A 16,698-nucleotide genomic window follows, 5' to 3' on the forward strand; every position below is an offset into this window, starting at 1 on the left:
GCCCACTGTCCTTGCAACCTTCAGACTGATACAATTCAGAATAAAAACTCTGAAAAGCCTCATTTATCGTTTTGGCATCACATGTAAGGACCCTGGCACTGTCTCTAATTGCAGTAATGGATTGGGAAGCATGCTTTTTCCTAGTCAGATACACTAAATACTTCCCTGGCCTATCCCCATACTCAAACAGCCTTTGTCTAGCAATAGCAAGTTCGTTTATTTGCGGTTTGTGTATGTATTGAATTCAAGGCAGCCCGAAGGGCCGTGATCCGCTGTAGCTTAGTCACTGAAGGCCGTGTGAAATGTGCCGCCTCGACAGCTTTCAACCGCGTCTCAAGTAGATGCTGCAGTTCCCCCTTCTGTCGTTTCTGGCTAGCCAAATAGGAAGCAGCTAATCTCCTAGCAAAGGCCTTAACGGTCTCCCATAGCATAGATGGACTACTAGTCATGCCTGAGTTGATAATCAAGAACTCCTGAAACTCCTTCAAAACGTATTCCACAAATTTGGAATCCTTAAGGAGAAAAGGATCCAGATACCAGTGCCACAAATCTAGCCCCTCCCTCTTGACCTTAACCTTCAAATATACCACCGTGTGATCAGAGGTAGCTATGTACCCAATTTTTACAACCCATAATCAAATCCAGAATGGTTGAGGGAGCCAGAAAAAGATAAATCCTCGTAGTTACATGGGTTTGAAGAAAATATGAAGTCCCTGTTGGTAGGGTGAAGACATCTCCAAATATCCACTAGCCCCAACTCCTCACAATAGTCAGCCACTTTCGTGGCCTGCGAAGAAATAGTTGGGGGCCCGCTAAGCATCCTGTCCACTGTCGGATCCAAAAGGCAATTGAAATCCCCCCCATAATAATGTGCCGCGTGCAGAGGCACTCAACTTAGAAAAGGCACTAACCAAAAATTTGAGGGAATGTGCCGGAGGACAGTAGACATTTAAAATGCCATATTCCTCCCCATGTAGCAGGGCCTTAAGTATCACAAGCCACCCTTGCTCATCTTCCACCTGCTCTAATAATGTGAACGGAAAATTTTTCTGGATAAGTACTGCTACTCTCCTACTTTTAGTAGTAAAGGATGAAAAGAATACCCGGTCATAACCGTCTTGTTGTAGCTTCAGGTGCTCCATATCATCAAGATGGGTTTTCTGCAAAAGAGCGATAATAACCCTTTCCCTCTTAAGACTAGAAAGCATTTTTTTTCCTTTTGACAGGCGAATGACTTTCCTTGAAGTTCCAGGTGCACCATTTAACAATGTGCCAAGCACAAGTAAATAAAGACTCATAGACTCGCAGAATTATGTATACAAAACTACTCTAACATCTTTTGCTACCAAAAACTACAAAAAAACCAACTGTAAAATCTTGAACAGGAGTCTCTCCCCACTGCCCTTAGGGAGCAGTCACCCTACCCATCCCCTCCTTCACAACTCCTTCAAATCCGGACTGTGCCCCAGCCTTAGGCAAAAAAAACGAAACAAGAAGATGATCCTTAAGTCTGCAAAAAAAAAAGACAAAGTCAGAATAAGCATCCACCCATCCCTGGCTCCGTGTCACCAGTACTTGTTAGTAAAAGAGAAAGAGAACAAAAAAAAGGGAGACAACAAAGGACACCTACAAAATTTCTCATGATAAAATCCAGTTATAAAAATATAATAGGAACAACATATTCCAAGTTTTTTTTAATTATCAGGGAAAGAGAAAGAAAAAAAGGGGGGAAACGGGAGAACACAGGGAAAGAAGGAAAAGAGGATGAACATTAACCGTATTCTTCAGACCAGTTGATCTATTTTAAAGTGTCTACAAAGTTCTTAGCTTTATTCACTGAGTCCTCATGGCTGAAACGGAGCACTGCAGTACTGGATGCCCGGGTTCCTCAGCCTCTTTTTAAGTTCATTGAAGGGCTTCCTCTTTCGAGCTATAGCTGCTGAGAAATCCTGGAAAAACATTAAAAATCACACACCAGGTTATAGTCCAACAGGTTTAATTGGAAGCACACTAGCTTTCGGAGCGACGCTCCTTCATCAGGTGATTGTGGAGGGCTCGATCGTAACACAGAATTTATAGCAAAAATTTGCAGTGTGATGCAACTGAAATTATACATTGAAGAATTGATTGTCTGTTAAGCCTTTCATCTGTTAGAATACAGTGATAGTTTCACTTCTTTCATGTGTAAATCACAAAACCCTTTTTTTAAAGTTGCATTCTAAACAATGGTGATAGCAAGACAATATGTTGAAGGTGTTAGCCCCCTGTGTTCTCTGTCTATGACCTGATGTTTGGATTGATTCCAATTTAAAAAGTGAGATAACAGAGTTTTACATAAATTCATGCAGTTTTTGAGCTCAGAGTTCTACATGAATGTATGTGGTTTTTGAGCAAAGTGCAATGTAACTCTGAAAGTACCAAAAAAATTCACCACACAAAATATATGTGTGCATGTGGGTCTTTGTCTGTCTGTGTGTGTGTCTGTCTGTGGTGGGGGTTGAGAGTGTGAGAAAGTGTGTATGTGTGTGTTTATAGTGAGTGCAGAGTGTCTTAAGTCTGTGAGGGAGTGCATGTGTGGGAGTCTGTGTGTCTATAAGGGTGTGTGTGGGTGTCTGTGTGCACGTCTGTGTGTATCTGTGTCCATGTGTATGTGAGAGTGTGTGTGTGTAGGAATATCGGTGTGTGTGTGTGTAGTGCAATGGTGATCACCTGTAATGTGACATGAACCCAAGGTCCCGGTTGAGGCCCTCCCTATGGGTACCGAACTTAGCTATCAGCCTCTGCTCGGCCACTTTCCTCTGCTGCCTGTCCCAAAGTCTACCTTGGAGGATGGTCACCCGAAGGTCCGGGGCTGAATGTCCTGGACCACTGAAGTGTTCCCCAACCGGGAGAGAATCCTCCTGTCTGTTGATTGTTGTGCGGTGCCCATTCATCCGTTGTCGTAGCCTTTGTCTGTGTCGATATGTGCAATCTTCTTGGAGATCCTTTCCACTTTAAGCCGGCAGTTAGTGGTGTCGATAGTTGTCATGATTTGGAGATGCATCTCCGAATCATGGAAAAACATTATTTTTGACTCCTTGTGCAGCAGTACCTGTGGATCTTTTCCCAGAGATCTGGAGGCTTCTATCACTTTTTTACTTATCCTTGTATGTGTGGAACTGCACTCAGACCAGGCGGGGGTGCTGTACTGGCCCAGACCTGTGCACTGCAATCCGATAGACCCTTTCAATCTGCAGCCAGTTGGACTTGACTTGAAGGCCCAGGAATTGCGGCAGCCAGTTTTCAAAGAAGAAGACGACTGGCTGCCCACCTTCTTCACCCTCCGGGAACCCAACAATCTGAAGATTCGTCCTCCGACCTTAATTTTCGAGGTTGTTGCCCTGACCTTATAAAGCTCGCACCTCCCACTCTAATCCTGAATTTGACTGGATGAGGGCTTGATCGCCGCTCCGAGGCTGTGGTTCGAAACTCCATCTCCTCCATCTACTCCCCAAGGCCCTGGAGCTCCCATTCATGCTTCTGCAGCATGGATGTGATGGGTTGGATCTAGACAAGGATCTCCACATGGATCTCCTCACTGATCTCCTCAATCACAGCCCCAACCTTCAAGGTAAGTCTCACCAACACCGCCGCCAATTCCTGTTGAGTCAATTGGGGGTTTGGGATAGGCTGCTGCAGCAGCCTCTAGTGTGCCTGGTGCTGCAGGGGAGTGTCCTCCTTGCTGCTGTTTGCTCACTCCTTTTTCCTTTTGACATCCTTCCCACTCCCAAATATTAACGAGTATGTGTTCTGTAAGGTTATAAACTAATAATTCCTGCACATAAGTTGGCCAGGGATGGCAAAAAACACCAATATACCTTGGTTGTTAGGCAGAGCTGTCCATGGCAGTTCTACAGAATCGCCACCATCCTGCCGAGTCTTTTCTGTCCATTTAATAAAGAAGGAGGCATTGGCTGAAAATGATCTGTGCAGTCTAATCCCTGAGGAATGGTGGGAAGAAAAGACAAAATTTTTGGGGTGCTGTTAAGTTCAACTGATGCATTGTAAAAGAAAACATATAAATGTTGAATATCTGGAACAAAGGCTGTAAATGTTGTCAATACACAGCATATAGATTGGTATCTCTTCAAAAATGAAAGTTTTTAATTTGCATGAATCATTATGTTTTGAACAGATTTTGTCATGATCTGGATTTGCTGAATAATTTCATGGACACATTTTAGTACAGATATCTCTTCAGCATGATATTTGTGTTACAATAAAGGGAAGTATTTTAATTGAAATTATTTGCGAAGCACATTGATTGGGCGGAATCTTACCAACTTTGTCTCTGGTGTAACAGTAGGATCACTTTTGAGTAGAAAACCTGACCCTTTGATAATGGACCTTTCAATTATCCTCTAACTGAACAAATTTTTTAACAGCCTGTCTCTGGATTTCTGAACCAATTAGGGAGGGTAGGTCGTGCTGATGCAGTCATTTTGTTTGAGGAAAGATTCCTATTTAGACGTAGCACAACATGTTTCAGAAACGTTCAGGCAGCACCTGAATTTTTTAGTCTGCAGCAAGCACAAGAATAGATAGAATGCTTGAGAAGACTGCCTCCCACACCTGGGTTCTCTCATGCAGCAATGAAGGAACCACAGAGAGGTGAACTGTCCTAAGGATGGGAGGAGGATGACAGCCCCTCCAATCAAGCAGGTGCGGATGGAAGCGGCCGACTAATTCATCAATTGATTGTCTGTCCAACTTAGAGGCTTTACGCTAAGAGGATTTCAAGAGCATCTCACAGATGAATGGACTATACTTTCGAGTAACAAGCCCCTATTTTAGTCTTGCCCAGCAATCTCTTGCACAGCACATCTCATACCTTGCAACTCCACACTTTCCCCACCTTACATTTCCACCAGAGGAAGTGGTGATGGCTAGTAAATTGGAACATTTAAAAGGCATCTGGACGGATATATGAGCAGGAATGGTTTGGAGGGATATGGGTGCTGGCAGGTGGGACTGGATTGGGTTGGGATATCTGGTCAGCATGGACGAGTTGTACCGAAGGGTCTGTTTCTGTGCTGTACATCTGTATGATGCTATGACTCTATTTGAGTAGCCAACACACACATACTCATTCAGAGCTTAGTTCTTCCTTGTGTTAATGACTCACAAAGATAAATGGTATCTTTCTCTCCTCTGCACAAAAATGTCATTACCATCACTTGCACCTCTCTGCTTTCCCTTCTTGCAGGGGAAGAGAGTGTGTAACTTGACAAGGGATGGAGATATAAGGTCGGAAACTTGGGATTGGGCCTCCAGTGACAGACATCTTTCTGGCCATTGACATTGCACATCCACTTAGTCCATTGAATGTGCAGCTGTCAGTAGTGACCTACCATGACAAAATGAACCTCTGAAGCACCATTGCTCAGGCATACTGAGTGAATTGGTCTTCTGTTCGTAGACAGTGTTTTGGGGTCCTGCCTGCAGTTGAATCTTGGCAGTTGTTTCTTGTGCCATATGGAGGTGCATGTGGCTATTCTCACCTGTCCATGACTAGAACTCTTCATTGTGATTTATCAAAAACCTTCGCTGCTTTACAGTTTCTCTGAGGATGTTCATTGCGTTCTCCAACTTGCTGGTTGTCAACATAGCATAGAGCTTCTGCTTGTTTAGGAAAGGAGGAATCCACGTGCAAAATTGCTACTAATATAAAATCTTAAATATTTCAGTCGACTTCCTGCATAACCCAACACTTTCCCACTCCACTTATCCACCTTCCCCAAGAAGGTGTATGGGATCCAAAGCCATCTTCAATTTTGGCAATTTTCCTAGCAGCACACCTCCACACCTGAACACTCCTTCTTCCAACTAGGGAAAATTCCACCCATTAAGTTTGAGAAGATTTTTTAAAAATAAGTCTGTGTTCTGAAGTACAGTGAACACATTTAAAACTAATTAATTAATAATTACATAATTGCCTAACTACAAAATTTAAAATTGACAGATTTCAGAAAATGACCATAGGAAAAAGATAGCTGAAATATTTGGAAATAAAGTCCAGGAAATATTCTGCCATTTCAACTTTCGGAATGACACTTCAAACATATAATGTTTTAGTTTGAAAACATTTTGCTTTATGTCATCAGCACAAGCTGCATTGAACTTTTGACATTCAGTACAGTCCTCCCATCAACTACCATATTTCCATTACTCCTCACACCCAGATTGTTTCCCACGACCTTGTGTGTAGCGGAAGGCTGCTTTTTACTTCGAGAACATTTCTGTCAGATATGAGCTGAAGGACATAGTGTGTCTAGATCTCATGCCTTGTTCTTCCACTATAAAAAAGGAGAAAATGTAGCTTGACGTGAAACTATTTTTCATCAATGGTATTTTGTTGTTGAGATAGATGCCATTCTTGAGGAACCTAATCCATAGTCCTTAAATAAACATTGGAGGTCACTCTAAAAATGGTGTCGAGCCTTTATAATCTTCTATTAGGGGTTATGAATATTGCACTTCCTGGCCTCCCCCAAAACTTTTAGGCACATTATTGTGTCTCCCCCATCTCCCTAATGGATCATTTTCCCAATTCCTCAAGCTGCATCATAATGCTGACTTAGAATCATAGAATCCCAACTGTGCAGAAAGAGGTTATTTGGCTTATCAAGTCTGTACTGACCCTCCAAAGAGCATCCACCTAGAACCAGCCCAGCCTCTCACCATATCCCCATACCTCACATTTACGTGGCTGGTCTACCTAACCTGTACATCTCTGGACGCTTTGGGACAATTTAGCATGGCCAATCCACCTAACCTGCACATCTTTGCACTGCGGGAGGAAATCAGAGCACCCAATGAAAATCCGCATAGACACTGGAGAATGTGCACACTCCACATAGATAGTCACGCAATGCTGGAATTGAACCTGGGTCACTGGCACTGTGAGACAGCTAACCACTGAGCCATCCAGTTGCCCTCAACTTAAGCCTGTTCAGCATGCTGGATCAGGTGACACAATGAGACCCAGTCCTCAAAGTGGCTCAGCTTGCACAGCAAAGCAACAACAATTCTCTGGGCAGACGTGCTCAACCAATTAATTATCTGTACTGAATTCAAATTGTAAGTTTTCCTGTGGTATTCCTTTTTTTATTATTAATTCAGGAGAAGTGGGCATCACTTACAAAACCAGGATTTATGCATATCCATAGGTGCCCTTGAGAAGTGGTTATGAGCTACCTTCTTCAACTGCTGGAGCCCATTGGTATAGATACTACAACAATGCTGTCAAGGAGTGCATTCCAGGATTTTGACCCAGTACCACTGAAGAATGGCAATATATTTCAAAACAGGAGAGTGAGTGGCTTAGAGGAAAATATACAGGTGTTGGTGTTCTCATCTTTCTATTGCTGTTGTCATTCTATTTGGTAATAGTTTTGTGTTTGGAAAGTAGTACGTAAAGCACCTCAGTGAATTTTGTAGTGCATCTTGTACATGGAACACACAGCTGTTACTGAGCATTGGTATTGCAGGGAGTGAATGTTTGTGGATGTGGTGTCAATCAAGCAGGCTGCTTTGTCTGGGATTGTGTCGTTTTTTTGAGTGTGGTAGAAGCTGAAGTCTTCCAGGCAAGTAGTGAGTATTCCATTACATTCCTGACTTGTGCCTTGTAGATGAGAACAGGCTTTGGAGAGTTAGGAGGTAAATTACATGCTGTGGCCATAGTATTTATAAGGCTATGAGAAAGTGAGGACTGCAGATATTGGAGATCCTGATGAAAGGCTCTTGCCTGAAATGTTGATTCTGCTGCTCCTTGGATGCTGCCTGACTTGTTGTGCTCTATTTATAAGGCTAGTCCAGTTTAATTTTTAGTGAAGGATAACTCCGAGGGCACTTACGTTGAGGGAATTTACAAGTTTTGAAACAATTTTTCTTCTTTATTTCTCTTCTCAAACTGAGTTGCACATGAGACAAACAAGGTATATGCTTCAGTCTGCTTCCATTGCTACATTTTCGTAGAACAATTTGCTTGTCTGCTGCCAAAGGGTTGCCACTCACATGAAGCGTGCCTGACTTGAAGTTTCTCACTCTTCTCACCTGTCATGTATTTGAAGAATTTACAGGCCAAATCAATTCATTTGGTCAAGTTATGAATGTACCTTCTAGAATGGAACTCAAACCTAGAGCTACTACCTCAGAGGCGGGGATGTGATCCATTGTGCTACAAGACCTCTATTATATAAATACAGCTTTTTGTTGTTTAATTTGTTGATTGCGCTTTGTGATGGTCAGTGTGCATGAGGTAATAAAAGAGAAATATTTTCTGCCTTGTCTCATCACTGAAAGTTCTTAAATCATTTAATGGAATGTGCTGAATTTGAATCTGGGATTTTCTTCCCCAAGATTTTGGAAATTATATTTTTCCTACCTTTCAAAGAACAAAGTTCCCTTTGTTGTGCCCAACAATGTTGGCAAACTTTTCTTTTGTTATGTCTTATTGGTAATCATGCCTACTGTAGATGACACCATTCCAGTTTAAAACTGTCATTGTTTATACTCAATTAGGACTGAAATCTGACTATCTGCTTAAGATCTGCAACAAAAATGTATATCTGTTTCTTTTTTTGCAGATGCTGCCTGAGGATTACATTTTAATTTCAAATTTCCAGAATAAACATTATTGTGTTTTTTTTAGGGCTGAAGTCTGTTGTGGGCATGGAGCGAAAGCACTCATCTTTCCCTCCAAGACCTTGCCCAACCTAATTCTGCAGCCTCCTCTAGCCCTCCATCACAATCTGTGTTCTTCAGACTTTTACTTCTGGTCACCTGTGCATCTCCCATCCTTTCTCTCAGTATTTATGATGGAGACATTTCTTTCTTGGTTTTGCTGTTCAGAATTCCCTTCCTGAATCCCTCACTTTGTTATCTCTCTCAGTAACTTTAAAGGCCTCCTCAAAACCATTATTTTTAATAGTTCCTTGATCAACTCAAGTTGCTAAATGTTTCACTGCTGTGAAGCCTCTTTGGTGGGCATGTTCTTTCAAGGTTCTGTACAATTGCAACTCATTGTTTTTATTGAATTTAAGAGTAAAACTCTGAGAAATTGTTGAGAAGCAATAAATGGTTTGACTAAAATGATCAAAAATGCAGCATAATGAAATAAATCAATTAAAAATTAAATTTCTATTTTTCTTCCTGTATGTTCGAAAAGTATGCAAATCCAGAACAGCAAGAAGAAGGTAGAAAGAGGTATGAAGCTCAGAAACTGGACCGGATAGAGACAAAGCAAAGGAGTGAAGATATCATCTTGCCTGCCATCAATGTGGGTAAGTTGAACATTTATTTCTTTTTTTGTAATGACTTGAGAGATCGCTGTGAGGTAATGCATGTCGAAACTTACCCAGTGGTGGTCAATGTAACACTTAACTTACCTTTGCAAGACAGAGGACAGATGAATCGCCACATTGAAAAAGATGTTCTTTGTTGTACAACATCTAAAATTGACATTTGAAGGTGTCAAAACATTTTACAGTCATTGTTCACAGTGTTCCCCACACAAGCACACTGAAATAGTGTGCAGGAGGAAGATTTCCTGAAGTCCTCACATTCAAGATCCTCAGTTCGTAAGACATGTGTATGTCTTGCCACCAAAGCCTTTGTGACCTGCCAAAAAATAGCATATGATAATGGCATGAGGTTGGGAAAACAGAGAATTTTTCTTTAGCAAAAAGCAGCAAAGTTCATTGTTTTGCAACCTGATTCCTGTCTCCATTCAGAGACAAATGTCTTGCCCCACATGCAACTTTACTTGAAATAGTTTGATTTGTGTTGATCAGTTTCATCACCAGTATTGACTTCAAAGATATTATTTATGAAGCAATTGCAATTTTAAAATGCATTTTTATATGTGTGTTGTTCTAATATACAGGAAATCATCTATTCTGGATATTTAAAGGCTTCATAATACGTAAATATGTATGCATATACAGGTGGCAGAGTGTGAAGGGTCAAAGAAACTGCAGGTGCTGGAATCCAAGGTAGACAAGTCAGCCTCAGGAGGTGGAGAAGTCAATGTTTTGGGTATAACCCTTCTTCAGGTCTCCAGGCAGCATCAGGAGGTGGAGAAGTCAATGTTTCGGGTGTAACCCTTCTTCAGGTCTCCAGGCAGCATCAGGAGGTGGAGAAGTCAATATTTCGGGTGTAACCCTTCCTCGGCTGTATCTTCGAGCCTCCTACTTGTCTACCTTGAGTGTCAAGTGTCAACCATCAAATGTAATTAAGGGGTGGTAGGTATAGGACAGATGTTTGGGGTAGATTCTTTACTCAGCGAGTCGTGAGTTCATGGAATGCCCTGCCAGTAGCAGTGGTGGACTCTCCCTCTTTATGGGCATTAAACGGGCATTGGATAGGCATATGGAGGATAGTAGGCTAGTGTATGTTAGGTGCGCTTGGATTGGCGCAACATCGAGGGCCAAAGGGCCTGTACTGTGCTGTATTTTTCTATGTTCTATGTTCTATGTAATCTCTTTTGCCAGATTCAAGTTGCCATTTACTAGTTCATATCTTGGTCAAAGATCACACCCTATGCTGTGAAAATATTACTTTAAACAATGAGGAACTTAAATAGGTAGCATTCAAATTAAATAACTCATCTTCAAATATTCCTAAGCATGATAAAATAGAAAATGAGACCAGTCATAAAATGCCTGGTGAATTCTTTTCGTTGGAGGACAGACTTCAGTATTTCATTTGCTTTTCTAAGATAGTTCAAGAATTGTAGTTCAAGGATTCCCCTTTAGAAGCTTCCATTTAATCATTTAAATTTAATCAATAAAGTGACATGGTTGAAGTATGACCTGACATTGATGTAGTTACACATCATTCCCAATACTCAGTGTCCTTGAACTAACCTTCTTTTTCTTTTTCCTTATCTCCGTAAGTGTTATCACACACAACTGAACGGCTTTATTCCCGCCATTAAATCACCAATGATATTTTTCATCTGTTTTTTTTTGTTCATTTATCTCTTTTTTCATTTTTAAAAATATGTCCAGAAATGCTCTTACACACAAATGAATGTTTTTATTCCAGAATTCAAATCATCCATTGTACTTTTTTTCATCTAATAACCACCACCAGTAACTCACCCATGTTTTCCAACTGATTAATTAATATGCAAAACCCAATAAGGACAGTGCAGACACCAAAGGTGAGGGAAAGCGAGGGAAGTGGGAGGGGATTAAAACAAAATAGAGTTAGAGGTGGTTAAACTAGATTTTTCTTCATTTTTTACAATGCTGCAAGAGCACTGAGAGCTGAGGCAGATATATTTTCTAATCCACCCTGTTCAGTGATGTTATGGCACACCTCTGGAGCAGGTGGGACTTGAATACGGATCGCCTGGCTCAGAGGTAGGAACACTACCACTGTGTCAGAAGAGCTCGATGAACTCACTTTTTTTTTCCTTTTTATATCCGGAAGTGCACCTTTTTTCACCATCACCAAATTACCCTGACATTTTCTCATCTATTAATCATCACCAGTAAATCACCCATATTTTCCAATTAACGAATTAACAATGCAAAGCATGTTAAGGGTTTGAAATAACTTTCTCCTAAAGAATTAAAACTATTTGCACCTGTAGTGTGTTATTGAAAGAAAACGAAAAAAGTAGAAGGAACTCAGAACACAACCAATTATAAACATAATTACCAGAAATTTTAGCAAGTTGATTAGATGGCTTATCTGCTGTGTTTTGTTTGAAAGCTGTAGGTCTATTTTTGAGAGGGCACGTGGGGAAAACTGCTGCCAAATGAATGATTTTGAGAAACTACAGTATGCATGCAGGGGCAGAGAGATTGCTGTACAGTATGATGATAATCTAGTTATATCATTAAGTACAAAACCACAATCTAACTAGATACACAGTGATTGTCTTGGTGATTTTTTAAAATATTAAATTGGGTTACTAGGTACATAGTTCCAATTTCTTTCCTCTCCTGACAGCATGGATGTCTTCACTATATAACAATAACTACTGGATAGTGATCAAGAATATTAACGTAGCTGATTTTCCCACCTCTACGGTGAGTTTCAGTGATATGTTTTTTAAGTTGCCGTCTGGGCTTTGCCTTTGTCTTCAGATATAGGAGCAGGATCAGTCCAGTCAACTTCTTGAGCCTGTTGCACCATTTAATTAAATCATGGTTAATTTGAGACTTAATTCCATCTGCCTGCCTTGGTTCCATAACCTTTGATATTTTCCCTAACAAAGTTCTATTAATCTCAGTTTTTGAAATTTTCAGTTGTCCTAAATACAGCAACTTTTATTTTGGCAGAGTTCCAGATTTCCACTATCCTTTGTGTGATCAAGTACTTCCTGAAATCAACCATAATGAACTCACTCAAATTTTAAGGTTATGCCCCTTTGTTCTGGGCTCTCCCACTAGAGGAAATAGTTTATTTATATCTATTCTATCAATTCATTTAATCATCTTAAACACCTCAATTAGATCACTCTTTAATCTTCTTATGTATCCTCATGAGATTTCTAAGCATTCTACTGCCTTGTTTTCAGTTAATTGTACTTTTTGCTCCACTGCTATTTCGAGTCTGGAATAGTTTGAGTTATTTGCTGCTTTATACTGTGAAATACTTGTGGTTTAGCAATGCCTTTGTATGGCATATATGACTCTAGTCAAAAAGTGAACAACACCATGTTATAGTCCAACAGATTTATTTGAAATTACAAGCTTTCGGAACTCTGTTCCTTCCTCAGGCATGGTAAGATAAGGAGGTATAAGACACAATATTGAGAGCAAAATGTTAACAACTTTAAAACTAGCTGCCCTTCTTGAATCCTTTAATCAATTAGGAGGTAGATTCCTGATTAAAATGCAAAATCTAGATTCCTTTCAAGTCTTTGTCCCTAGATAACTAAAGGTTTTATCAATGTACATGGGGTGATATCTCAGGTCAGACAATGCACTTCAGGTGTGAGGTCCCATAACATTTAGTTATGTTTAAAGCTAAGGTCCGTTTTTTTTTGATAAAAAAAAATCAATAAAACCAGACCTCAAATTAAAACATAGATTCAAAGTGGGATCTCACACCTAAAGTGCGTTGTCTCACCTGATATATCACCCCTAGTATATTGATAAAATCCTTAATTATCTAGGGACAAAGACTTGAAAGGAATCTGGACTTTTCATTTTAATCAGCAGTCCATCTCCTAACTGATTAAAGGTTTCAACAAGGGCAGCTAATTTTAAACTTGTTAACTTTTTGCTTATAAATACTGTGTCTTATACCTTCCTATCATACCATGCCTGAGGAAGGAGAAGAGCTCCGAAAGCTTATAATTTCAAATAAACCTGTTGGATTATAACGTAGTATGGTTTGATTTTCGACCTTGCCCAACCCTGTCCACATTGAGTCAAAAAGGCATCAGAACTTTTAAAATTTGGTCACAGATTTGTTAAGAGTGACTTTGGCATGGCAACATTTAGTGCTCACTCCTACATGGTATCTGGAAATGCTTGTAGGCTTCTTGAACTTTCTTGAAAGGCTCCAGTTCTTCAGGCCTAAAGCTGGCAAAGGCCAGTTTCTCAAGAGCATACCATGTCCTCTTATTCCATGCAGACTTTATCTGTGATACATCATTGTAAGGCAGGTCACTGTGATCTGTTCTGTGTTGAGTGTATCATAGCCAACAATTATAGAACTATTTTGGAATTCATGGAAGGTTTAGAAAGTTTTGGAAGCACGAGAAGGCAAAAGTATGACTTCACAAATTATGAGGCCATTGTAGCTTACCCTAAACAAAATCCATTTCTACAAGTTAGCTGTAATGTGATCTGGTATTAAGTACATTGAAATTTCCCTGTGCAATATTGTTTGCGAACACGTGTTTACATTAAATTCTTCTGTTCACGATTTTAACAAAGACACTACTCATTTATTATACATACGATAATGCCTCCAATAAAATAGATGGCGTGAGGATTTGATACAAATGTTAGCCTGACAATATCATATTGCGTAATTTCCAAACTATACGAGCTATACGAGCTGTGACCCTATTGTGTTCCTGAATGAAACGTAAAACTCACTGAAACCTCTTTACATTGGGCATCGAGAGTGTCCAGGTTTGTGTACATGCGGCTGTTATTTGTAAATGTCATTTACCAATGCTATTTTATACTCTCTTTGTTTTGGACTGCAGCAGCTACAAATTGACTAATTTCCTTACAGATTTTAATATTCCAAAGTATACTTGCATCTGAAGTATACTAAGTAGTTTTTAACTTATTTACACCAGCAGTATTTATTTTGCGCTTAAAAATTGCCTTTATTTTGCTGTCAAACGTGTCAGAGAGAAGAGGAAAATCTAGATAGAACTAAATCTGAGAGAGATTCTAGAGGTTGATTTTTGGTGCTTGTGCTGCTGAGGAGTGCCTTGTTGGACATGGATATGCTGTCCATAATTTTCCATTCAGTGTAGCTCCTTTTAAGCATGTGAACTTGGAAAATCAACCCTTGGTGAATAGAAACAAGGAAAAATGAAAATCACAGACTTGGGAAATATGTGTGTGTATTCACAAGACTTCCTCTTCCCTCTCAGCTCCCAATTTTATTTTCTCCCTCTCTCAGAAAAAGAAAAGACTTGAATTTATATAATGCCATAACAGGTGTGTTTCAGTATTGTCATGAATTCAGTAACGTGAATTAATTTGATGGCCAGTTGCTATTATTTATATCAGCAATTGGCATCCAGCTAATAGAGTTGGCTAATATGTTGGAAGAGAGGAACAACTTACAGGGAAACTTAAAGAAGTAGCGAGACAAAACAGTGGATACATTAAGGAAATGTCCATCTCCCATCAAGAAAGGAATTATGAGAAGTGGCAAATGGAGTTTAATTTAGATAAATGTGAGGTGCTGCATTTTGGGAAAGCAAATCTTTGCAGGACTTATATACTTAATGGTAAGGTCCTTGGGAGTGTTGCTGAACAAAGAGACACTGGAGTGCAGGTTCATGGCTCCTTGAAAGTGAAGTTGCAGGCAGATAGGATAGTGAAGAAGGCGTTTGGAATGCTTTCCTTTATTGGTCAGAGTATTGAATACAGGAATTGGGATGTCATGTTGTGGCTGTACAGGACATTGGTTAGACCACTGTTGGAATATTGTGTGCAATTCTGGTCTCCTTCCTGTCGAAAAGATGTTGTGAAACTTGAAAGGGTTCAGAAAAGATTTACAAGGATGTTGCCAGGGTTGGAGGATTTGAGCTATAGGGAGAGGTTGAAAAGGCTGGGACTGTTTTCCTGGAGCTTTGGAGGCTGAGAGGTGACCTTACAGAGGTTTATAAAATCATGAGGGGCATGGATAGGATAAGTAGACAAAGTCTTTTCCTGGGGTTGGGGGAGTCCAGAACTAGGGGGCATAGGTTTAGGGTGAGAGAGGAAAGATATAAGAGAGACCTAAGGGGCAACTTTTTCATGCAGAGAGTGTACGTGTGTGGAATGAGCTGCCAGAGGAAGTGGTGGAGGCTGATACAATTGCAACATTTAAAAGTCATCTGGATGGGTATATGATTAGGAAGGGTTTGGAGGGATATGAGCCAGGTGCTGGCAGATGGGACTAGATTGGGTCGGGCATGGACGAGTTGGACTGAAAGGTCCTTTTCCATGCTGGACATCTCTATGACTCTATAAATGCTAAGTTTATTGAAGATACAACAGATAATATAAGTAGAACTATAAATGGCAATGTGAATTGTTTGGGCCAAATTTCCTGTTTGTTTTGTGTATTCTTGCTATTTATTGCTTTAGCAAATTAACCCATTGTTAATTTGGCAGAGGAATGCCATGTGCATATGTTAAACATTCATTCATTATTTTTTGATATTTTCTAGCCACTTATTTCTTATTTCTTTGTACTATAGTCCACTGGAACACAGGAGGACATGCAAACTACAGAGACCTTTCTACCACATTTACAGTTAATTTAAATTAGTTCAAAATATAAAGAATGTTTTATTCATGGAAGTGAAATATTTTTAATTTCTAGCTAGTATAAAAGATAATACCACATAAAGGATTCATTTCCCTTGAACTACATTAACTTTAGTTTGCTTTTTTCCTTTTTATTGTATCCCCTGGCAGACCGACAATCTAAAGGTAAGCTTTGCCTCATTCTACTGTTAACAGTTCTTTGAATCTCCCTTGTACAATTACTGCTAATCGACAGTTTACTTCTCAAGTTTCAAGACCTTGGACCAATCTTGTATGTGAATATTGCTGCATATTTTGAATGAGAAATTATAAAAAATATATATACAATTTTTCTCCACAAAACATAGGGCGTTCAGAATTTTGATGTTCTGTGTTATTGCTGTTACCTATGCAAGGAACTATAGCAGTAATGGAAGCCACCAAGGAATGTTTGACCATTGGGCTGATATCAGTACAACAGTGAATGGAAAGTATTGGTTCTCCTGTAGGAACAGTAGCAGTTCTTATTGAGAAACGAAGGTGAAGGGCCAAGGATGTGTAAAGGACACCACCACTATTGAAAGAATTAACATAAAGAACTACCGGTTAGGTTGTGCAAAGTAGGAGAGTCATTCTTGAATTTTCTACACACCTGGCAGATGATTAGGAGTACAATTAGCAGAACACTGAATGTTCTCACCATTTGCCC

General features: G+C 39.9%; 1 protein-coding gene and 1 long non-coding RNA gene across 7 annotated transcripts in view; one reads left to right on the forward strand and one right to left on the reverse strand.

Moving 5' to 3' along the window:
• The window catches only part of acot7 (acyl-CoA thioesterase 7), a 284,291-nt gene that overhangs the window by 87,321 nt on the left and 180,272 nt on the right, over window positions 1-16,698 (forward strand). For 4 of the 6 annotated variants that reach the window (XM_087980339.1, XM_043676080.2, XM_087980341.1 and 1 more), the window contains 2 exons: window positions 9,209-9,323; window positions 16,161-16,175. In XM_087980339.1, coding sequence (XP_087836465.1) covers window positions 9,209-9,323; window positions 16,161-16,175 — 130 coding nt within the window. The remainder of the gene's footprint in view (window positions 1-9,208; window positions 9,324-16,160; window positions 16,176-16,698) is intronic. The other 2 variants (XM_087980340.1, XM_043676081.2) reach the window with 1 other exon arrangement.
• Window positions 1,808-16,698, reverse strand: part of LOC148139765 (uncharacterized) — a 31,981-nt gene continuing 17,090 nt past the window's right edge. Inside the window, exons 2-4 of the long non-coding RNA XR_015753440.1 lie at window positions 9,429-9,660; window positions 3,858-3,980; window positions 1,808-1,949 (exon numbers count right to left, since the gene is read on the reverse strand). This is a non-coding gene — a long non-coding RNA (uncharacterized LOC148139765). The remainder of the gene's footprint in view (window positions 1,950-3,857; window positions 3,981-9,428; window positions 9,661-16,698) is intronic.

The sequence above is a fragment of the Chiloscyllium plagiosum genome, unplaced genomic scaffold, assembly GCF_037043375.1.
Source record: "Chiloscyllium plagiosum isolate Xiang-an unplaced genomic scaffold, Cpla_swu_hap1 HiC_scaffold_37, whole genome shotgun sequence".
In the NCBI taxonomy this organism is placed as follows: domain Eukaryota; kingdom Metazoa; phylum Chordata; class Chondrichthyes; order Orectolobiformes; family Hemiscylliidae; genus Chiloscyllium; species Chiloscyllium plagiosum.